At 34.4% G+C, this 24,348-nt stretch overlaps 3 protein-coding genes across 3 annotated transcripts; 1 reads left to right on the top strand and 2 right to left on the bottom strand.

Moving 5' to 3' along the window:
* Positions 1-1,157: 1,157 nt before the first annotated feature.
* On the bottom strand, positions 1,158-9,284 carry LOC104903334 (phosphoinositide phospholipase C 2). Its single transcript, XM_010691353.4, has 9 exons — positions 8,645-9,284; positions 5,853-6,049; positions 5,513-5,648; positions 5,099-5,335; positions 4,788-5,026; positions 3,117-3,234; positions 2,884-3,036; positions 2,673-2,759; positions 1,158-1,751 (listed from the first exon to the last, which is right to left on the bottom strand). The coding sequence occupies exons 1-9, from the start codon at positions 8,951-8,953 to the stop codon at positions 1,458-1,460; spliced, it is 1,770 nt and encodes a 589-aa protein (XP_010689655.1). The 5' UTR covers positions 8,954-9,284; the 3' UTR covers positions 1,158-1,457.
* Positions 9,285-12,503: 3,219 nt separating this feature from the next.
* LOC104883363 (aspartic proteinase CDR1) lies at positions 12,504-14,882 on the top strand. Its single transcript, XM_010667873.4, has one exon. The coding sequence runs from the start codon at positions 13,383-13,385 to the stop codon at positions 14,748-14,750; it is 1,368 nt and encodes a 455-aa protein (XP_010666175.3). The 5' UTR covers positions 12,504-13,382; the 3' UTR covers positions 14,751-14,882.
* Positions 14,883-15,325: 443 nt separating this feature from the next.
* Positions 15,326-21,408, bottom strand: LOC104903337 (phosphoinositide phospholipase C 6). Its single transcript, XM_010691366.4, has 8 exons — positions 20,830-21,408; positions 19,193-19,389; positions 18,714-18,849; positions 18,198-18,631; positions 17,961-18,078; positions 17,054-17,206; positions 16,894-16,980; positions 15,326-16,165 (listed from the first exon to the last, which is right to left on the bottom strand). Exons 1-8 carry the CDS (start codon positions 21,157-21,159, stop codon positions 15,872-15,874), a joined length of 1,749 nt encoding a protein of 582 aa, XP_010689668.1. The 5' UTR covers positions 21,160-21,408; the 3' UTR covers positions 15,326-15,871.
* Between the last annotated feature and the right edge of the window lie 2,940 nt (positions 21,409-24,348).

Below are 24,348 nucleotides of genomic sequence, written 5' to 3'. Positions count from 1 at the left end.
GACGATGCATTTTGATCCCTCGGTGTCGACTCTTGTTATCATTATGAAGCAGATTCACCACGTGTTTGATTGTTCACCCACCAACATGAACGTGAGTTGAGTTCAAGTTGTCTCGAGACAATTTAATTTTATCCTAATGATGAGAGTGCCATAATGGTCTTTTAGCCTAAAACGGGAGAAAGTTTTGATTGACACAATTGGTAATAGCGATTGGCTGAAAAGCTCATGGCGCAAAGCTAGCGTGTATCAGATTATAGTTGAGCGTCTCAAAGTTTGAAATCGAGCTATAAGCAATGCACTTTATAAGGTAATTTAGCACACTGAATGCACAATGGAGATTTTAGACAATGACAATTTAGAAAGCGCTTAATTTTGTACAATGAGAATTTTTATACTATTGCTTATTTGGTAAGTGATTTTGTTCAATGAAATTGCAAATTTGATGTCCCAAACCCAGACATTTAGCCTATAACAAGAGAAAGGGTGGATTTACACAATTGGTAATAGTGCTTGATTGAAAAGCTCATGGCATAAAGCTAGCATGTGTTAAGTTATGATTCAACACCTCTAAATTCGAATTTCGGCTAGATGCAATGCACGCGCCCGCCACGTAATTGTTGTCTTTAATAGGGGATTCGGCCCCCAAAAACAGGTGTCGTAAGCTAATCCAGTATCGTGCCGGCGAATGCACAATGAAAATTCTAGACAATGGCAATTTGGTAAGTGCTTAATTTTGTATAATAAGAATCTTTATACTGTTGCTTTTTTGGTAAGTAAGTTTGCACAATGAGCACATCAAACAAAAAATTGTACAATGAGAATGCAAATTTGATGTCCCAAGATTCAGTAAGTGCTTAATTTTGCAAATGAGAAAATTTATACCAGTAATAGCTGTGTTATACTATTACTTTTTTTAGAGCCTGTAGTACAATTTCAACAAATTGATCACAGATTTAGATGAGACAATTGCATACAAATTTATTTTACAATAGTATTAGAAGTCAACCTTAAATTAGTCCTGCACACGATTTTGAACCAATTGTATGATGAACGTCACATCATAAAATTAGTTAGTATTGAAAGTTGAGGAAGATAGGGATAATTTTGCACACCACCATCACAAACATGCAGCAAAAAATGAACCAAAGAAAAACATATGGAGACCAAAGAAATAGATAGATGAATATATAAAGGTTATAATCTCATTGTGACACTCAAAATGAATAACATATTTACACATTGACAAAACCATAGCCACCAACATCACTCTTAACCATCTGCACATAGCGCAGTCATGCAGACTGCACATAGTGCAGTCATGCAGACTGCACACTCTAAACTGCATGCCTTATTACTTCATTAATCCAATGGCTTATCGCGTTTCACACACAACGACAAAGCAATACAACACACCAACCGGGAGAAGCTAATGATACAAAGCAAATGGACTAATTCAATCAAACAAATTGGAAGTGCATCAGAAGCTTGACTGATTTGTACTTGACTCCCTCACGACTAAATAGTGGAATAGAACGGATACCTTCTCTGAGCTCCCAAACAGGCAAACATGTTTGACCTCCAAAATCATCTTTCTCGGACATGTCATACTCATGAACTTCAATCCTAAGGAGTGCAAGTTCAGGAACACTCAATGGGAATTCGAACTCTTCATTCCAGGCCGGTATCCAGTTATCTTCAAGTGTTTTTGTTTTCTTCATCACAGTATCAGCTGCCACTCCCGCAATCCCAACCTAAGAAAAGGTCAGATGAATTGGGATGATCAATGAAAATAAACTATGATCAACAGGAAATATTAGAGCATGTTATTTTAAACAATTTGAACATCAAGCCTAGTACTTCCTTTCTTATTTAAAAAGGGGTGTTCTATAATGTGCCCTAAGTTTGCTAGAAATTCTACATTGTACCCTTGCCTTTTCCAAAGTTTACATGGTACACCTGTGGTTTATAAACTATAAAGTGTGTCAATGATGCCCCTACTCTGATACCTCACTTTATAAATTCCATCGATGAGATGTATAATGCATTCTAAACTCATTTTTGGTGTTTCGAACTGACTTAATTAAGTTTCTTGTTGTAAAGTGGCGAATAAATAACTTAAACAGGTTCTTGCCACTTTATAACAAGATCCTTAAAGTGTAAATTGGTTTCAGAACCTAAATAAGATTAAAACGCATAGAACACTTCTCCAAATAAATTTCTCAATGAGAAGATAATGACACGGGCATCCTTGAGATGCTTATAAAACCACAAGATAACGATGAAGACATTGGAAAAGGTAAGGATACAATGTCGATTTCCAAAAGCATACAGGTATAGCATGGAAACCACAACCCCTTACCACAAATGAATCAGAAGGTTGAGAGAAAAATTGAGGAAGGACAAGGAGGTACAAGGGAGGGTGAGGAAAACGACTATAGAAAGTAAGTCAACACTGGAATGTTGATTTTTTTGGTCGGAATCTCAAATACAGGGACCTCCAGCATCTTAAAAGATACTTTTTGAGCAAAATTTTTTTTGAAAGGTACTTCTGACCACAAAGTATATATCAAAAAGTACTCCTGTTAATTATTTTTTCTTGAAAGGTACTTCTGGGCGCAAATTTCCCTAATAATAATAATGAAATGTTAAGTTGTGTTACTTCTGCAGCTTACCCTGACATAAAAATCAGGTGGGGAAAATTGATCAAAATGGGTGTGTTTGAAATCATAATACCATCCTTCACCCATATATACAGTCACCTGTAGAATCAAGAAGGTTGAATCAGCACATTGATATTCTGAAGGTTACATTGTGGGGGAAGACAGTCTGCAGAATTATTCATATAAAATACAAATTATTTGGATGTTGGAGTGAGCCACTAACCTTCAAAGTCTTCTTCACTGGAAGTTTAACTTTAGGATCAAAGACCTCACCGTTAGGACCACTATTCAAAAGAAAGTTTGGTTTTTTTACATAACCACATCCACCATTAGCTCTAAACATTCCTTGCATCAGCCACAGGGATCTTCCATATCCCTGTTATTGGAGGAAAATTTATTTGCAAGTACAGGAACAAAGAAATGAATGACAGATTATGTACATGTTTAGAATAAAACCTGCATGTTAAATGCAACCATCTGAGCTCCATGCATCCATGCAATAAGAGGGTTGTAATTCGATGAGGTAATTCGTGTTCCCTTAGGGTAGATCCTAAGCATATTCTTCTGAGTAAATCTGGAAAAACATGATAAACTTTTTATAACTGATCCAAAAAGGGGTTCACATTAGCAATATGCATGATAGTAATAAAGAGGGGAAGTAATCAGCTTGAAGCTACTCATTCGCAAACATGTACCAAATATAAATTGCCCAAGTAATGGCTCATGAGTCATGACCATCAACCCATAAGTCGTCAGCAACATAAGCAATCAATGGCAGAGTACAGTTACAAGAATCCTCTTTTTCATTCAGCGTATGGGGATTTAATAAGCCAAAAGGCCCAAAGGAGCCAGCTTCACTTAAAAAAAGGGAAGTGAACCTATGTTTCCTTTGAGCCTGAGCTGCGGCAGCTGCCTATTTGAGTCATGATTAGTGAAGCTCCAGTATCTCTATAGGTCTGTCATTCTTATCATTCTTACATGCAACAAAGATAGAATCTTCACATGATGAACTATTGTCCATTTCAGAGACTAGAGTTCTTCACATGCATTTGTGTATTCGTTGCAGCATGGTTCTTTTCATACAAACAGAATTTGATAGACTACAAAGAAGCAATACATATGTGGTGTAGGGGAAAACATGAAATATAGTTAACCAAGACACATTCAATTCCTTCCGCATGCTTGAGGAACAGCGGAATCAAGTAATTTTAGTAAAGACTAAAAATGCACTAGTTACTACATCATCTAACATATTCGAGAAACTATATGTTTGCAGAAAGGAGTATCTCCTTCAATGACAAGGTGATACAACATTTTCGTACTTTGGTACTTATTATCTAGCTGTATTACAAAATTTCCTGCTTCTTCACACATCAGAGATGATGATACCACAACACGACAACAAAGGCACCTGGCATATATTTTGCCTCAAGAGGGTCCCAGGAGGTCCACATTGTAAGTGCCTTACACCTAACTAATTCAGAGGATCTGATGGAGTGACTATTTTGGGAAAGTATAAGAGCAAAAAGCTCTCATTTCGGGTAGATTTTTTTTTGTAAAAAGATGTGTCATACTTGACTTGAACCCAGGCAGGTTAACCCAGCCCAATTTAACAGGCAAGGCCCCTTGGGAATGTGGGGGAAGCGTAAGAGAAATCCCCACCCCAAAGTTCCCCTGGTGGAGTTTGATACTACAACCTCAAGACTATGAGATACAAACCTGACCTCCAAAGCTGGTTTTCAAGTAGAATAGAATTACTATATTTAAAATAAATAGAAAGAATATGTATCCCAATTGGTTATCACCACAAATCCAGGAAGCCTTTACTTCTGACATCATGTGAATAAGCACTGTTATCTTTTGGTCTATTATCAGGGCACATTTTTTCACCCCAACTTATTTGACCTAAACTTGATACACCTGATTGACCTTATCAGCCCTGATTTCACCTTATGCTTACCCCTGATAGGGCCTGATCAAAACTCAAACTGCATTTTAAGGTAAGAGAAGTAGACAACATACTCTCAGTCATTATCAAGAGCAATGTGAACATATGTAATAATGGTTATGCAGAAAGAAAAGTTTGCAGAGCTGCCTTTGAGAAAATTTTACAGCTACCACAAATACCTGACAATCTCCTGCCCGCGATCAGCTGCTAGCTTCTCAAGCTGTGGTTCACTCAAGCTAAGACGTCTCACCTTATCAGGATCCACCTTAAGTGCTGCGCTTAGACCACCTTTGGGTTTTCCGGCATGAATAGCAATAAGACGCGTGTATTCTGGTGCCTCAAACTTTTTTGACTTGTTAACATCATCATTATCATCTTCCTCGTCCTCGTTATCATCTCCATCGTCCGAATTGTCATGCTGCCATTCATCATGTTACAAACCAAAATTCGAGGCATCAAATAGAGGAAGAATTCTAAACAATTAATTTACCTTATGACTGCCATAGTGAGAATGAAGACTACGGAGTTCCTTTCCCCAAGCTTCCTCATCTCCGGAATCTTTGTTAATCTTCAGTGAATCTTCCTTTGAATCTTTAGCTTCACGATATTCCACTGGCGGTTTAGTCGATATCATGACACGTTTCTTTAGTGATTCAGGGGATGGCAATTCCCTAAAGCATTCTGAATCCGGTAAAAATAGTGTTTCTCCAAATGTTTGAGTGATCATCTACACGATAAATCATAAGCGACTTAGCTCCTTCGATGGTTGTTACAATGAGGATAATCTAGTAAGTTATGAGTCTCAACATATAAAACTAAGGTTCAAAACCCTCTATGCATTGAATCAGCTTAAAGAATAAAGAGTGTTTATTTCATCAATTGTATCATACGACAAAAAACTCACCTCAGCAGTTTTAGCTTGAAGATCGGCAGTAAGGTGATCTTCAAGAGTTATCACAACAGGATAGTTGGATACAGAAAAGGCATGTTCCTTGATGGACTTCAAACATTTAATGAGCTCAACAGGCGAAGTCATTGTCCTATGACAGATACGAATAGTACCCAAAGACAGTAAGAGTGAAGCAAAATCTTATAAAGAAGATAACAGTTGACTGGGTATGAATTTAGCAGAGCAAATGTCAGAAATCTAAACATGCTTATTTTTAAAGGTTAAGTTATTGGCATGATATCTATGACATGATCAATCTCACTTTTGACTTCTTAATTTGAAAGAAAACGCATACCCTCCGTGAAGAACATCAACATTGTCTTTATTAGAATTGGGCCATATATCCAACTCAATCACTCTCACAGACTTTTGCAGTGCATGTATGATAGGAACATCACTACAGTCACTGGTTAGTTGATTTCCAGTAAGATAAGAATTGTGACCAGTATATATGAAATAGTGTGACAGTGGAGCATTCATATCTTGGTGAGCCTGCAAGATAAGATAAAACATATATTAGAAGAGAGAGTAAGTTAGACATACAATATTAGCTTCTCGTCTAACCTAAGTACCCGACACAACAACACGACGTCGTATTAGTTTCAGAAGCAGACAATCAGCATGATATGGTTCCATGTCAAGCATCAGTCTACTTCACAGCAATATCCAGTTCACTTAGTAAGTGCTAAGATAACACTACAGCAGAAAACAGACAGAGGAAACATGAAAAGGAAAAAGAATCGAAAATGAAGCTGAGCAGAGGTGAAAGGTGTATTTTATAGGGCGAAGTGGAGTAGAGGAGCAGATATGCGTAAACTTACCTGACAATTGAAATAACCCCTTTAAGCCTTAGCCTTAAATTTATATTTAAAAGTGACAACTCCTGTACACACTTGACCAGAAAGGCAACTCACTTGCATATACTCTTTAACAAAATGAGAAGGACAATTTTATGAGACAGAATCTTGTCTGCTGGAACTATATGCTGGAAAAAAAGCTCATCAGAGATTCTTTCAACTTGATGAAGATAGGAAACAGAACTTCTATCTCCTTGCAGCATATGAAACCTTGTGCTCGCAGCTGTTCACTTTGCGTAAAGCCATAAACTGACCTTCTTTAATGTCCATGCTCACAATATTTGACCTAGTTTGTGCTCGATTATGGTTTTGGGTTGACCATCATGTGTAACTTGTGCAGTGTCCCATAAAACTTTTAAGCACATACTCGATGTAACATACTCAGAAGTACCTTAAATAACCTTCATTGACAACCAGCCATCAAATGGCACACAGGAACTCACTCAGAAGGAACTCAAGTCAAATAAGAAAAAGCTTTTTCCGGATTGTGATTTGGGACTATTGGGAGGTAATTTAGGAGTTAGTACAAGGATGATGACAACCAGCTTTATGAGCATGATCTAGAGAGTAATTGGCAATAAATCTGAGGAGGAGAGACTACAGGATTGGGGGCCATAAAAATACGGCATATTGTCTAAAAACAGCGTTACCAGCTGTGAAATACTGGGACTTGATCAATATCCAAACATCATGTATTAGCAGTCTAGCAAACACCATACTGAAAGGGAAAATAAATAGGGAACCACCACCATCTCTTGTAGATAATAGTCAAAAAACTCTTAAAGAACAGAAATTATGTTCATGGGGTACTACATGGAGTAGATAAAACTTCGAGAAAGTCAATGTCCTCCAGCTTAAAGTTTCATACCACTCATAAGCTCGCAGGCATAAGCAACGAAGTGAAGCAGTATATAAGGAAACCGAGCAAGATCACTAACGACTAAGACATAGTGCCACTCTAAGAAGAGATTGAGAGAAATATCCACTATACAAAAATTAGGAACAAAAGCAAGTTTTGACCTTTTTCTTCATTAAACAAAGGGATTAACTGAGGAGCTAGCACAACGAAGCTCAATTTACAGAATAGTCTGCCCTGCTTTTTCCTCTTCGGACTCTTACTGATCTTCTATATAATTCAAGTGCATGAAATAATATAACTAAAAGATGATAGTGATTTGCAAGAATTGCAACTATTCCATGGAATTTGCTTAAGTGCAGAGGACAGCTGCAGATTACCAATAACTGCAATGACAGATGAAAGCATGCTAAGAAAATCAACAAGCCAGCATCTTCTAAGAAAAGGAAAATCCTATAGAGTTCCCGTACTTTTTTATTTTTCTTTTTTCTAACAAGCCCCTCACTTAGATTGCATTATCTTCACCTTAAAATAAGTTTAAGGAAAGATTAGTCCCATAAATTCGGATAAAATTCAATAAGTTCAGCAAAATTCAGGTGAGGAGAACGCACCCTCAATGAACATTCTCTAAAATAACTTTAGACTTAACAATCTAGGAAACTATATTGTGAAATAAATTATTATAAGAAATGAAATAAAGCAGAAACAGACAGTAATATGATTAATATCCTCCTTGAAACTGAGCTATGCTTCTACATTGGCCTACAACTTTCTAGTTTGAGATAAGAAACCATTAGAATCTTCTTTCTCAGGTGTTGTTGTCTTGTAGACATACATCCTTGTGAAGTGAACATGTTATTAGATTAAGTTCTCCCCCTTACATACATACTACCTCTCCAGTGTAGCTTTTAGCCAACTCTCTCAAATTCAGCTGCAAACTTCTAGCATTAACATCTACAGTATCTTACCAAATCAACTCCTAGTCCCAAAACTATACTTCTCAAGCAACAAAATCACAGTTAAAACATCAACGTAAGCAAAAATGGTTACTTTACACCATTAAACAGAAAATAAAGAACATTGCAGAAATTGGTATGAATGTAAGATTCCATAACCACAACATAAGCTTACTGGGCCCCACCACAGAGTGATAGTGATAACTTCAGTTTTAGACACACAATCTAAGAGTAAAAAAGTTTCTCCAATTGGGTAAGCAAAATAATATCCAAATTTAGATTAAACCCATAAAACTTTACAATATCAACATTACAAAATCTACCACATAAACCACAAAAGTAACAAAAACCCACATAATAATTTGACCTCAAAATCCATAAAAAAAAAGTACCCATATACTAAAAATCAAAACTTTACCTCAGTTTTAGGAGGAAGTGGAGGATTAAGATCTCCAAAAAGATACTTAAAAAACCCTTCAAGATTAAGGCCAGACTTATGAAATACAATTAGATGTCTAATATTGTCAATTATAGCCTGAGCATCTTGAACAGTTGCTTTAATCTCTTTTTGTTCTTCAACTAAAAAACGATGAAGATGAGTGGCACTCATAACTCCATTTTCAGAGTATTTGCCAAACAGGGTCTTAATTTCTTGAGGAGCTTCAGATACTGCAAGCTTGAATCTTCTTCTGCAACAAAAACACACTTTGTATGTTTGTTTCGACATTTTTTTTTTCTCTGAAGGAAAAATTGAGGATTGAAGAAGATGAAAAAGTGGAGATTTTTGGGTTTTAAATTTGTTTCAATAAATTCAGAGTAAAAATACCAGAAAAATCTCCAACAGAAGAGTGACTTTTGGGTTTTCTTTATTCCAAAATTTATTGCAATATTAAAAGTAGTAGCTTGATTTTAATATAGAAAATGATTATGGATGATTGTTGTTTGTTCAAGTAAAGGATATTTAATTACTATTTATTCCTGTAAAAAAGAAGTAAGGGATATTTATTTATTTTATCTCTTTTATTCATTTCAGAAAAAAGGGAAAATTTCTCGGGTAAGATATGAAGGAATTAATAGAAGGGAGTGCAAAAAGATTGGAATGTATCCACTCGTATTACAGACAGGTGAGTTGTCAAGGACCCAACAGAATTATGGTGTATTGACTTTATTAGGTGGGTGTGAAAATTGTGAAACATAATTAATTTTATCTGTTTGGGCTTTTGTTTTGATTGAAATTTTTTTTTTTAACTTTCGAAAACCCGTGGTAAGATGAAGTATTTCTTCTGTACTGTCCTCGCACAAGGCCACTCACCTAGAGGCCCATCAAGTCCCAAACCTTCCCCTCCCAAACAATATTAAAATTTTGCTTTCATCAAGATTTGAACCTTAATCTCCCATATAAGAGATAGAAAGTCATACCATTGAATCCAAAGATCCTTGATTGTTTGTTTTGATTGACATGTTAAAATCATCCAGTGCATAGATCTTTTTGTATATGGGCAAAATTTTAAATATAAACCCGTATGTTACACCCAAATTTATTATTTTTTAGGGCTCGTCTGATATCGTTTTCGGTTTTTTAGTTCTTTTGAAACAAAACCAAAATGTGGAAATGAAAAAATTAGGGCCCGTTCGTTATCGTTTTTTGTTTTCCGTTTTCAGTTTTTTTTTAAAAAAAAAAACTAAAAACCAAAAACAGAAAACCAGAAAAAGTGGTTTTCACTTTTTAGTTGCCAGTTTTCAAAATCATCATGTTCCGAATAAATTTGACTACTTTTTTATTCATTATAAGACATATATCATGTAACTTTGAAAATCAAAAAACCAAAAAAAGAAAACCCCATTAATACCAAACGGGCCCGTAATTTTCGGTTTTTTGTTGTCAGTTTTTAAAATAGCCCGTAATTTTCGATTTTTTGTTCTCAGTTATTATAAGTATGACTAGTTTGAAGTTTATTATAACTCTTATATCATATAATTTCTATATTAATAAAACCAACAACTGAAAACCTACAATAGTGTTGAACAACCCTTAGTATATATCTATAATTTTTATAAATAGGCCAGTGTGAAATTCAAAACTCAAAACATTACAACTATTAAAAAAAACAAAGAGCGAGGAAGTATGTTATAAAGCAGATAACAAAGATAGAATGTGATCTCAGGTTTGCATGTTGCCTACCTAAAATTTAACTAATTATGGATCCAAAACTTCAAAGTACTTGTCGCTAATGAACTACCATATATGATTACTGAAAAAACTTGAATGGGCCCACTATTGTGCACTAGGTGGTGTATGATATAATCAGTTTTTAGTTGATATAAACCCTTTTTAATTATTTGACCATGTACTATTGTGTTATTCTACCGCGTGACATTTGAGATAAAAAAAATATCCACTAATTAATTATACTATTGTGAGGTTATCTAAAATAATTTTCTTATAACTCACAGTTAGACACAAAATAACCCAAAGTCCCAAACATACATAAACACAATAATACATAAGCATTTGAATCCATATTAGCGCGATTATTTGATTCTTTTGTACAATTTCTATTTCATTTAATAAATAAATTTCTAAGTTATCAAATGTAAATTGTCAAAACACAAGGTAACCGGTAAAAATTTCCCATTAATTATGAATTGAGTCGAACACAACGTATAAACAACAATCTTCGAGTTCATTCATCATACATATCAAGACAAGTTTTTGCTCCTTTTTTAAGTACATTTTATTCATTTGGATGATTTTAGATGAGCAATGAGCAATGAGCAAAAAAAAAAAAAAAAAACTTAGGTATACCATGCTCACGGTATATTCTGGTGTATGATTAATTTTTTGACAATCTTCCCCTAAGTGAAGCTTGGTATATTTTTCCAATGAAAAGAATTTTTGAAGCTAGTTTGCTATTTATATGCAGTAAAATATCATGTAATTTGCCATCACAAAATAAATCATTGAATTTAACTTGAATAAATACTCCACTACGCATTATCTGAATTTTTTTTTGACAGAAAATATTAGAACAATAATGGCTTCCCTTTTTATTTTGTTTGTGACTAGAAAGACCAGCTGATGTGGACTTATTTGACAAAAGTCGTCCAATTGATACAATCATACAACTATACAAGTAGTGGTATGCAACTATGCAAGTAAAGTGTAGAATTTATTCATACAACCAGAAATTTTGATGACTTGGTTCTGGTTGCAATATCCACGTCAATCATATTCTTATAGCTGTATTTTGTTTTTGTTTTTTTTGACATGAGAAAATGTATATTGATTAAAATATAAAATATACAACCACACAAAAAACAAAGGAAAACATAAAGGAGCTTTATGAGCTATTAAGTGCCTTAAAAATAAAAATATAAGCAGAGTCGATAAAGAGTCGCCTATTAAGTAGCGTGCCACTGGCGGTTAATGTGCTGGTGGAGTCAAAACTCTGATGACTGATGGATGTGGTAGGAGAAGCAAAAGTCGATCATGATTCGGACAACGAAACAAAGGAAAGATTTGCATCTCACCCTATGAGCAATCAGAGAGTTACTAAACGGCGGAAACCTAAACGGCGGCGGAATTCCGGCAAATTACTAGGGTTTGTTTGGGAAACGGTTATTTGTTTAGAAAGAAGTCAAAGCAAAATAAAATTTAGAAAGAGGATAACTTAGCTGTCTTTTGTTAAGGAGAGCCCGGACGTATGAACTCATCAGATAAACACATCAATACAAAAAGTATTTAACAAAAGAATGTTACTTAGCATTAAACAATTCAGAAATGTGCATACTCCCATATTACTATATTCCAATATTTTATACATTATACATCTCCACTTTGTTTTTATACATATATTGTAATATTTCCTCTTTTAATAATAAAGACTATCCAATTGAAATTCATCAAGTCTATCTAAATCCATTATTAGTTATCTGTCAACCAATCTAATAACACAAAAGCTATCAAATTGGACTTTATTAAGTCTAGTTTTTTTTTTATAAATTTGCGTATATTTTTTTTAGTAGGGTAAAGAAAAATAACGTTACGAGATCCTATAATCGAGATGAACTTCTAATGGGTCGTTTACAAGAAGAGAGGAAAGTGAAGAGTTAGTACAAGATAAAAACAAGAAAGAGTTAACTATATAACCAACATTAGCTATCCAATCTACCGTTCGATTTGCTTCTCTGAAGATATGTCTGCGTTGTCAATTATTGAACTTGCTTAGTAGAAGCTTGATATAAATTTGTAATGTGCATTTTAGAAAATAAAAAAATATACATGTACAAAGTAACTAGTTAGTAATCAAAGATATGTATAGAAGATTTCGAAATAACTAGTAATCAAAGATATGCATTAAAGATTTTGAAATTTGTATAATGAGATTATGATCAAAGTCTTTAAAATTAGAATCGAATATCTTAAGGACTTCGAGTCATACTCTAACCAAAAAAATATAAAAAAAAATTAAAATTAAACTCACAACCTTTTTTTCATTAATCATTTGAGTCATAATTTTTCTCATTTTTCACTTAAACATGCAATCATGTGTGAACTTATCTCTCTCTAGTCTATAAAACATGGACACAAAAAATTTTAAGTTCACAAAAATTTGAAAAAATTGATCATATATCATCATACTAAAGCTTGTTCTCTTCGGCATGAAACAGCTGAACTGAATTGAACTGAACCGAACTGAATTGAACTAAATTGAAATGAAATGAATAGTGATATGTGAGAGTAAAAGTATTGTCAAGAGTTGAACTGAACTGAACCGATCTGAACTGATCTGAACTGATCTAAAATGAACTGAACTAAACTGAATTGAACTGAACTGAAAATAAGCTAGGGAGAACAGGCCCTAATTCAAATCTCATCCATATATATTCATATAATCACAGACATATACATGCATTAATCATTATATATGTATGTGGAAAGAATCAGTAAAAAAATTTCTACAAAATCACCCAAGATAATAACATATCACGTACTTAAGGTAAAAAATTAAAATCATTGATACGTATCTGATCATCTCCATGTTTTCTTGCATGATTTCAATCCCATGCATGGCTTTTCTTTCCTATATATATATGTATCTAACATAAGCACAAAAACAAAGCATTACATCTAACATCTTCATATTTCTTCAACCATGCCAATAATCTTATCTTCATTCAACTTCAATGCTTTACTTCTTTCATCACTTGTAACAATTACCCTAATCTTCTTAACTTCTCCTACACAATGTGCCCTACAACACCAAGGTTTTACTACTAATCTCATCCAACGTGATTCACCCTTATCTCCATTGTACAACCCTTCCCTTAACAAATGGGACACTTTAAGGATGTCCTTAGACCGTTCAAAATCTCGAATCAACCGCCTTATTAGTACATCGTTGTTGTCATCACCTAATGACATACATTCCCAAGTGAAGCCTGCTAGTGGGGAGTATGTCATGGAGGTGTCTTTCGGCACGCCGCCGGTGGCTCAATTTGGGATAGTTGACACCGGAAGTGATCTCATTTGGACACAATGTTTACCTTGTGTTGAGTGTTATAAACAAGATATCCCTATTTTTAACCCTACTAAGTCTTCCTCTTATAAAGTTTTACCTTGTGGTTCTAAAGCATGCAAATATTTAGACCCTAGCCAAGGCTCATGCTCTAGTAAAGGTACTTGTAGCTACTCATATAAATATGGTGATACGTCTCATACTTTAGGAGATGTGGCTACAGAAACCCTCACTTTTAAGTCGCAGCAAAATGATAACACTACCTCATTTTCTAGGGTTGCATTTGGATGTGGTCATAACAATGTTGGTAGTTTTCAAGAAGATGGTTCGGGCCTCATTGGTCTTGGGGGTGGGCCTCTCTCATTAGTGTCCCAATTAAGCCCGTCAATTGGTAGGAAATTTTCCTATTGCTTGATTCCCTTCTCTCAAGAAGGGAATATCACGAGTCAAATTAATTTTGGAACGAGTGGAGAAGTATCAGGTCATGGTGTTGTTTCCACACCCTTGGTTAAAAAGAGTCCGAACACTTTCTATTTCCTTACCTTAGAGGGAATAAGTGTCGGAAAAAATAGACTAGTCTTTTCAAAACGTTCTTCCATATCAAGTGTTGATTATGAGGTTGATGAGGGAAACATTATCATCGACTCAGGTACCACATTAACATTCTTACCCACGGATTTTTTCGACGATTTGGTTAATGCATTGGGTCAGGCTATTCAGGGAAGACCAGTAGAGGATCCCTTTGGGACATTGCAGTTGTGCTACCAAGATGATGAACATCTAAACATTCCAAATATAACAGCACATTTTACAGGGGCTGATGTGCAACTGATGCCTGTAAATACTTTTATTAAAGTATCAGAAGATGTGGTGTGTTTTGCTATGGTAGCTGCAGATAATGTAGCATTATTTGGTAACATAGCACAAGGAAATTATTTGGTAGGGTATGATCTTGAGGAAGGAAAAGTCTCTTTTAAGCCAGCTGATTGCACCAAGGGGAACTAAAAATAAGCAATTTTAGCAGTTTCTACTTAGAATAGTTGCTTAAGTTTGTCTATGTAAGAGGAAATATATGAAAAATGAGATAATCTCTGTTTGTTAGCATCAATTACTATTACCATTGAATTATATGCAATAATCACATTATTGAAACTATTTTTTAGCTTTTGTAGCATTAGAACAAGAAGCAAAATAATGTGAAACTTCTGAGAAACAACCTTTTATGATTCCTTATTTGCGAGAAACAACCTTTTAAATTTTTTTAGGCATTTAACAACCTTAACTAAATTTTGTTTTTTGCGAGATCAGGTTTCAAGGCTTTTTTCCGACCTTGATTCTCGTTTCTAGGCGTTGATCAAGGTGTTTTCTAAGTGCAATCCTCGCACTTAAAGGTGTTAAATGTCTTGATCAATGCTTGTGATCGAAAATTAACGTCGAAAAATAGCCTTGAGGTCTTATCTCGCAAACAAATTTTGTTTAAGGTTGTAAAAGCCAAAATAAATTTAAAAGGTTGTTTCTCACAAAAAAATGTGTTTATAAAAGGTTGTTTCTCGTAAATTTATCCAAAATAATTGCCTAAGTTGATAAATCTACTATTATCTCATTATTTCATAATCTATTACAATAACAAGAACAAGATCAATGAGCTTAAGAACTTCTCATCATCTCATAACAATATATTGCTTCAACATAGGACAACTTCTACTGTTAGTACATTCCTTGCTTCAAGTTCAAGTTAATATCAAGGATAAACAGTACAGAATTGTGCTTAAGAACTAGCAATAAGAAATGAAAATATACCATTCCAGAAACCTAATTAACATCTGCCTTGCATGATCAGCTAATTTTCTCTCTTACAATACTCAGATCATTGAAGTCTTCGAGCAAGGCAAGCCACTCAGAACAGTGAACTAGGCTGCTATATAGTATGCACTCTAATATCCGCAGTTGGGTAACACGAAAACAGCTGAGGTTTCAGTACTGAGGAACTCTAAGACACTAGTCAATTCCTCATTTCATGCATTAACACGGAAATGGCTTGAGGATTGGGGATGGGAAGATTTTGGAAACGAGGAAGCCTCAGTTCCCCAAGGCTTCCGCACTTCATAGACTGCTTAAACTATAACTCAAACAAACTGAAACTTCATCAGTAGCCTGACAGACGGGAGTTTCTCTCCTTTCCTATCATGGAGTCTGATTGATCGAATTCCAGTCTTAAGCTCTGATAATGGTAAACATGCTTGGCCTCCAAAGTCATCCTTCTCTGACATGTCATATTCTCTTACTTCAATCTGAAGCAGAGCCAACTCTGGAACAGTTAAAGGGAACGTAAACTCTTGGTCCCATACAGGTGCCCAATCATCTTCAATCACTTTTGTTTTCTCCTTGGCATAATCTGCTGGAACACCCAGTATGCGAAGCTGCTCACATTACAACAGAGTTATTAAGGAAGTTACCCACCCTGTCCAAAATTTATAATCACATATATGTACTATGCAGAATGTCCGAAAGATATTGGGTGCGATCCTTTCACCTTAATTTTGCTGAACCTATCTGTACTAGACATAACTTTTAGACCTGAACCGTATTTTGGATCCTTAAAATGTCGTTAATTGCTTGAATAAGTAGAGGATAGAATTATACATCTATTACAAAAGGGTATTTTATTAAAGCCATGTAATATCCTTAATAAAGAAAGATCACAGAGAAAACCAACCTTAAGTGAGTTAATTCTATCATAAAATATTACTCTAAAACAACATTTTGCATTTAAATGACCCTCCTAACACAAGTTCTTTGAACTTCATGAGACTTAACTATGGATTATTTCACCATTTGTATGCACAATGATGCTTAGAGAATCTACTCATTTGAATGCAAAATGACAAGATCATGCGGCTTGATTGAATGTGTTGCCACGACATTAGTCAAGTTAATAGCATTCTCCGATCAATAAAGAAGACGAGGTATTACAAAGATAGCAATTTGCATACCCTTAGCCATTCTCATAAGTCATACCACTAATAAGATGAACTAAGAAGACTGCTGCTAAATGATCAGATGGAGAACAAATCAGACACCGTGAAATTGACATCAGAGCCATGCCAATTCATTGTATACACTATACACTGTGAGATAATAGACTAACCTTCACATAGAAATCTGGTGGAGAAAAAGTATCAAAGTGAGTTTTGCTAAAATCCAAGCGCCATCCGTCGCCCATGTAAACTCTGACCTGCAAGTGATGCATATATCAACAGAAGAACAGTGGCTCAGCCAAAATCTAAAGTGATCGTTTATCAACTGACCTTTAAAGTCTTCTTCACTTCTAACGGTGCCTTTGGATCAAATACTTCATCATTTGAACCTTTTGTCATCAGAAAATCAGGCTTTTTTACATAGCCACAACCACCATTAGATCGAAACATCCCGTTCATTAACCACAGAGATTTACCATATCCCTGCATTGGTATAGGAAGAATATATATTGCATTTATTCCAACGGCCAAAAAATGGAACACCAAGAAATGAATCATCATATCGGTGATAGGACACTAAACAACTGAGCAATGAATAGAAAACATAAGCCGATTTGAATAAGTACCAGGCAAAGAGGTTCATTGTTAGAATATAGTTGTATTCTTAATTCCATATATCTGAGTCCTCTAATCAGTCACGCCTTCTCAACATCACTGGATCTCATTAAAAGAAGTGTTCAAGATATCATCGATCAATATGGCAATATGACTAAGTTACACGAAATTGGGTTTTCATGTCACAACACGGGTATGTGTCTAATTCATAGAAAAACATATTTTGGCCAAAAACGAAGCCTTGAAAGTGCCCATAACTCCATACACATAACGAAAATGTAGAAGAACTGATACAGGTACTCGAGGTATATTAAAACTCCGAGTAACATAAAAATCAGCAAGTTAATAGGAACTTGTTTCCTAAGGAGACGATGTTCTAGCAAACTTTAACATCAGCTGTATCTTCTGAATAGCAAAGATGAGTAGAGCTATGATAATTTCATTTTATGGCATATTAAACTAATTTGTCTTGAACTGCAATAACAAGCACCAGTACTCCGTAAGGCCCCTACAGCCCTATGAATCTTGTAAGATCCTTTTTTTTTACATAGCCTTACTCCTAAAATATCGTATAAAAGCAGTTCATATAAAAGGCACATGAAATAAAGTTATCCAAATCTACCTGCATGTTAAATGCAACCATCTGAGCCCCATGCATCCATCCAACCAATGGCTCGTAGTTCGAAGATCTAATACGTGTTCCCTTGGGATAAATCCTTAAAAAGTTTTTTTGTGTGAACCTACATTTTTCAAATGGAAACAGCAAGACAACAATAAGCGAGTTTAGAAGAAAAAGACAGCAGAAATTGCTCCTGTGAGGAAACTCATAACAGCTTACTGCAAGACAACACGAACTCACCTCACAACATCAGGTGCATAGTTCGAGGCTGCCCTTTCAAGAGCTTGTTCACTCAAACTAAGACGTCTAAGTTTGTCCAAACCAGTTCTAAGTGATTCTCTCAACCCATTTTTCGGTTTCCCAGCATGAATTGCAATCAGACGCTTGTACTGTGGGGAAACCAACTGACCAGATTTACTACTTTCAGAACCAGTATCACAATCTTCATCATCCTGATCACTCTCACTATCACCTGGAGCCTCATTGGGCTGTGCATCATCTCCAGATGAACCAGGTGAAGTGCTCCCTTTATCTTTGCTTTGTTTGGCCTCAAGGTACTCTTTTGGTGGTTTGGTTGAAAGAATAATTCTGAACTTCAATTCTTCTGGTGAAGGAAATTGTTCTAAGCGCGTTTCGGGACAGTACAGCATCTCCCCAAATATTTCAGTAACCATCTAAAATCAAAGCCAATAAGTCATTATGAAAAGAAACAAACAAAAACGTGTAGGAGACATATTAAGGTTCACGGAAAGCTACCTTTGCGACTTTAGCTTGAAGGTCAGGAGTAAGGTGGTCTTCCAAAGTTATTATCAATGGATAATGAGATGTTGCAAAAGCATGTTCTTTGATAGACTTCAAGCATTTGAGGAGTGATACTGGAGTTGTTAAGGTCCTAAAAAGTTCAAAAGATAAGAGCTAAGAAGATCTAAAGAGATATTTCCTCTGCTTTTTTTTTTTAACACCAACACATGGAAACATATATCAGTATGGTCTAAAGAGGTATTTCCTCTGCTTCATTTTGACACATATAACACATGGAAACAAGTATTACTATTAGTATGTAAGAAATAGGATGACGAAAGATATTCATAGTCAAAGTTGTGTGTTGGCAAACGTGAAAACAAAGTGAAGCAATTGAAAAAAAGATACTGAAGAAAAATAAGTTAGTTGTTAAACAATAACCAATGGCACGGCACATATACCAAATTTAGAGAAAGAACAGAACAAGTCTACACCTTCCATGAAGAACATTGACATCATCTTTTGCTGAATTAGGCCATATATCAAGTTCAATCACCCTGACTCCTCTATGCAACGCCTTGATTATTGGTACATCACTGCAGTCGCTACTTAGTTGATTCCCCGTTAAATAAGAATTATGACCTGTAAATATGAAATAATGTTGCATAGGAGCAGTCATATCATGGTGCACCTGTGAATAACATATGCACTATGTCAAGAGCAGAAAATAAAATGTTCCCTACATGAGATCATTCATAGCATTATGTGTCAATTAAGAGATAAAAACATAGTCAAGTTACAAGTTTCCAGATCTGTACATCCTATTTGCCAGGATATGAGAGCGTTGCTAATAGTAGTAACCAGCACAAAGACGGTCAGATACATGTAAAACAATAACATTAAAGATTGCTTTGTTGCTACCTTCTTTCCTGGATCAGAGTTACCATTGAGTTAGCGCAAAAAAGTAAGAAAATGTTTACTTTGAGGAAAGACGACTGAGAATATTACCTTCAGAGTTCAGACAGAAAAAGAAATACATTCTATGTAAACTACCTAAAGTATCTCCACTAAGACAAAGTGATGGAAAGATGATTAGACTGACAACTATTACAATATGATAAACTCCCTAAAGTATCCTCACTTATTTAAAGTGATTGCAATATAATAAAATCATGTTAAAGCCTTAAAGAATTTGGACTAACAATTATTTCCAGATAATCAGGGTACAAATGAAAGTATAAGGCCAGAAAGTGAGCAAATTCTACAACGAATCGCATCTATGGATCACCTTTTCTCTAGTACAATCTCCTCAGTCCTCATTTGTGTAAATAAACCCAATTCACAGGAAACGCCACCAATCTCCAAATTTGGTAAAAGAAATGCAGGCAAATGCTATTCCAAAAAAGAGGCACATAAACTCTATTCATACAAAAAATTACTATTCCATCAAAATTTACAAGTACCCACTAAACTACATTCCTCCTAAGGTTGAAGATCAATTCCAAAACCTCAAAGCAAGCAATACAGGCATCGGAAACAACCCGATTCCCAATTTAATGCCTCATGATATAAAACTAGATTGATCCATCAACAAGTACCCCCTCAACACCAACATTTCACCAACAAAATTCCAATTACAGTATTCCTCCTTAAAACAACACTAACTTAATCTTAACACAAATTTAACCATTTCACTCATATTATCTCATCTTTCTTCAAGTCATTCCACATCATTCTCCAAAACCCCTTTACCCTTTCAATCACAAACCCCAAAGTTAAGATTTGATATATAAAGCCATAAATAAACACAAATTACATCGATTGACGAGTGATTATGTCATAAATTCCTAAATTGATACTACTACATTAAAAAAACTACATTTAACATTCACATCAATCTATAACAATTTAACATTCCCTATCTAAAAACCCCAAAAAATATATTCAATTAAACTTCCTTAATTCAAAGTCAAATTTAGTGGTCTCAAATCTCAATCACAATAAATCTCAACATTTTACTATCTCAATCATAACACAACATTTCCCCCACAATAAAAAAAAAAAGTTACAGTAACAAATGAACAAAAAATTACAGTAACAAAAGTAATAATTAACAAAAATAAAAATCTACCTGGGTATTAAGAGGAGAATTAAGATCATCAGAGAACAAAAAAAAGAAGAAATCATCAAGAGTCAACTGATGCCTTGTAAACTTGCTTAAATGTCTTCTACGACGAAGAATATCATCAAGAACACGAACGGTGTCGTTTTCTGACATATCTTCACCTTGAAACTCAACCATAAAACGATGTAGTTGTGTTTGATTCATGTGGGTCCCTTTTTCAGCATAGATTGTAAAAGCTTCAACCACATCAAATGGTGGTTGTGTATCATTGATCTTAAACTTTCTGTTGAAACACATGAACATTTTGTAATTATGATGTGTACTACTACTTCCCATTTTAATTATATGTTGTAAAATTTGATAAAGATTGGATTTTTATTATATGGTTTTGTTGTAGATCGAAGATTATTGAAGAAATTTGATCAAATTTGTGTGATTTTGTATGTTATGTATGTTGGGTTTTGATAGTGGTAGTATGGAGGAAAGATGAATGTGGAAAAAAGAGAGATTTTGATTGTTGTGAAATGGAAAAAAGAAAGAGTATTTAAAGTTGGGTTTTTTTTTGTTTGATTTATGAATATGATTGGTGGTTGGTTAGATTTCTTTTTATCTTATAGGGTGTTTGTTGTCCTTATTCTACCATGTTGACCGTTATATAACAGTTAGCTTAACACGGCTTCGTTTCGTTTTCCCGCCGTATGGGTAGCTCAACTTTTGTTTTCTATAGTGGTGTTGTTCTAATCACGTTATGTGCGCGAAAACATATAATTTTTTTTATATATAATAGAAATAGATATGTGATTTTTTTTGTTTGTATTTGTTTAATTAAAATAGGTAGTTAATCTTCTTTTATTTTATTTTTGGGTGTTTCATATGTGTTGCCTTATATATGAAGATTAGTAGTCTTATATGGAGATCATGCGTGCAAAATTATATAAAAAGTTAAATTAATTGGTTATTTTTTTTGAAAAGATTAGAGAGGTCTTTTCGAAAACAGAAGTGTAAAACCCGATGTGAAACAGATGAAAAATAAACGTGTACATGGAGTGTGATTATGGACTTAAGGAATATATTTTTATTTGTTTTTGGAAGAGAGGTCTAAGATTTTATAGATCATATGATAAGTCTCTAATGATCAAAGTTGAGGTTATTGGTTTCACTGTCTGAGACTTCATTTTCTTTAGGATGGTAAGATAAAGGATCATACTCCCTCCGTCTTTTTTTATTTGCTACATTTTGCCATTTAGGGGTGTTTCAATTTATTTGCTACATTTGCAAATATTTCCATATATAGTACATAGGTCCCACACTTTATTTACAAATTTGCCATCACTCCCTTCTTGATTTTGTAAATGTTTCCATATATAATACATAGGTCCCACAATTTACCTATTTGCTTTTTTGTTAATTCTATTTATGTCAATGGTCCCCACTCCCTCCTTGGTCTTTGTGAAAAAGTGCTTGTAGCAAATAAAAAAAGACGGAGGGAGTATTAAATCGGAACCATTAGCAAGTTAACTTGACTCAGGTTAGCGAGCATACACTTTGAGAGTCGGAGGGAGGGTGGTGGCAAGGGGATCTCCTCTTCCAAAGTACTAGTGGTGAGAATTGAACTCTCAGCCTTGAAGATAGAAATGTTATTTCCTTACCATTAAATACTAGGCCAAGCTTAGCTTGGTCATGGTTTGAGACTTTTGATGGCATGTTTCTAGATATCAATATATGTTATCGACATAAATTTTGGCTTATTGAATGAATAAAAGTGACAAAAGTGGATGCATAAGCATGACAAATTGACAACGATCGTTTAATCAATAATAAAAATCTTTATTATAATTGGGTTATTATCATGATCCTCTACAATAACTCAATTTTATAAAAATTTTATAAAAAAATATAACGGTAAAATGAATTACAAACAATACTAACTGAAATATGACAATTATCTCCCGATATTCTATAATCATATACTACTTAACTGATAAGTGTGAACTTAACAGAAATATCAGAATTATCTCCCGATATTTTCGTATATATAACTGGTAAGTATGAACTGATGAAGAGAGTGAGTATATTTGTCGTGGTGCTATAATGCCATATATTGTGTAGTACTAAACAACGAACTTTTTAATAGACTTTATTACCATTGGGCATTTGTCGCATACCACAACACAACCAAAGGCAGCAACTCCTCTCATGAATCACAATAATCAACGCATATTCCTCCAATGTTTCTTAAACAAATAGATTAAAAATTACTTTATTTCAAGACTCGAACTCATAACCTCTCATTTAATATGCTAATGCGCTAACCAACTACAGTACAATATTCATGTTGGTCTTTATAAGAAAAAAAATCATTTAAAAATAAAATACTATTTCTATTTTTGAAAACTTCAAATATATATCGATAAATGATTCGACACATATTATCCGAAACAAGAATTAGTTTCGATTTCATTAAACAAAGTTTCTACATGGCTTTCTAGGAAGAATAAATTAAAATTAATTAAGTAGGTTGTACTATCTAAATTAAAGAATTACTATGAAACAGATAAAAAGAAAAGAAGTAAAAGTAATCACCACGTTTGATTTTCCAAAGGTGAGATTCTCTGAGTAAGATACGAGTAAGTAACGTGGAAGACCATTTGAAAAGTTCAAAGATTCATAAACGTGTTCATTTGGTGTTAAAATGTCATTGTCATATCAAAAATGTTAGAGGGAGACCATTAACTTTGAACTACCGAAGAAGCTTCCAATTTGCACGCTTTTACTTCTGTGTATGTTGTGTTAAGTTGTTGAGGAGTTTGAATTTGATATGTGTTTTGTTTATGGAACTCAACTTGTATGTTTCTATCGTTGAAAACAAGCTTCAGTTAAGATTTGTCTAGTTTATTATTGTCCTTGCTGTAAATGTTTGTCGATTTCTAACCTCATCTTATAACGACTTAGCTGATTTGACTTATATTAATCGCATTTTTCATTTCATTTCAAGTATATTCATGTACGATTCTAGACACTTGGATATGAATCATGATAGGAAACTTCATCTTGGGCCAACATCACAAAAAAGTTTTTACAAAATAACGAGTCGTACACTTGGATATGAATCTAGATCGGATGCAATTTCCCAATTCCGAGCAACATAGGAAGTTAGTTGATGGCTTTATTTATTGCTGCTTAGTTTCAACTTAAACCTCATCCTATAACCGACTTGAACTTGACGTAGTAAGCTAGTTGGTGGCTTTATTTTTTGCTAGTCAGTACCTAAAAACTCCAATGAACTTGTATGTAGTTAGACTATTTTTTGGCACCAGCATGGGCGTAGCCTTAATGTAGTTTGTATATATTATCAAAATATAATAAAAAGATCTCATGCATTTGATATATTGTCATCCAAAATCAGATTAGAATTAACCTTATACAATGCATTGATTAATTTTTTTTTTTGAGTGCGTGCATTACTTCATTACATGGAATAAAACACTTTAAGGAAACATCGAACACTCCAACTTCATGGCTGGA

Source organism: Beta vulgaris, chromosome 2 (assembly GCF_026745355.1).
Source record: "Beta vulgaris subsp. vulgaris cultivar EL10 chromosome 2, EL10.2, whole genome shotgun sequence".
NCBI lineage: Eukaryota > Viridiplantae > Streptophyta > Magnoliopsida > Caryophyllales > Amaranthaceae > Beta > Beta vulgaris.
Note: the sequence above shows the minus strand (reverse complement) of the source record. Positions and strands in the feature narration are given on the sequence as shown.

Excerpts from the sequence above, each read along its gene's own strand:
- LOC104883363 (XM_010667873.4), top strand. The coding sequence starts at position 13,383 with ATGCCAATAATCTTATCTTCATTCAACTTCAATGCTTTACTTCTTTCA.
- LOC104903334 (XM_010691353.4), bottom strand. The coding sequence starts at position 8,953 with ATGTCGAAACAAACATACAAAGTGTGTTTTTGTTGCAGAAGAAGATTC. Across the intron at positions 6,050-8,644 it reads CACTTCCTCCTAAAACTGAG|GCTCACCAAGATATGAATGC; the intron begins GTAAAGTTTTGA and ends CTTATCTTGCAG. Across the intron at positions 2,760-2,883 it reads CAGTGAAGAAGACTTTGAAG|GTGACTGTATATATGGGTGA; the intron begins GTTAGTGGCTCA and ends TTGATTCTACAG.
- LOC104903337 (XM_010691366.4), bottom strand. The coding sequence starts at position 21,159 with ATGGGAAGTAGTAGTACACATCATAATTACAAAATGTTCATGTGTTTC. Across the intron at positions 16,981-17,053 it reads AAGTGAAGAAGACTTTAAAG|GTCAGAGTTTACATGGGCGA; the intron begins GTCAGTTGATAA and ends CATCACTTGCAG. Across the intron at positions 16,166-16,893 it reads CACCAGATTTCTATGTGAAG|CTTCGCATACTGGGTGTTCC; the intron begins GTTAGTCTATTA and ends TAATGTGAGCAG.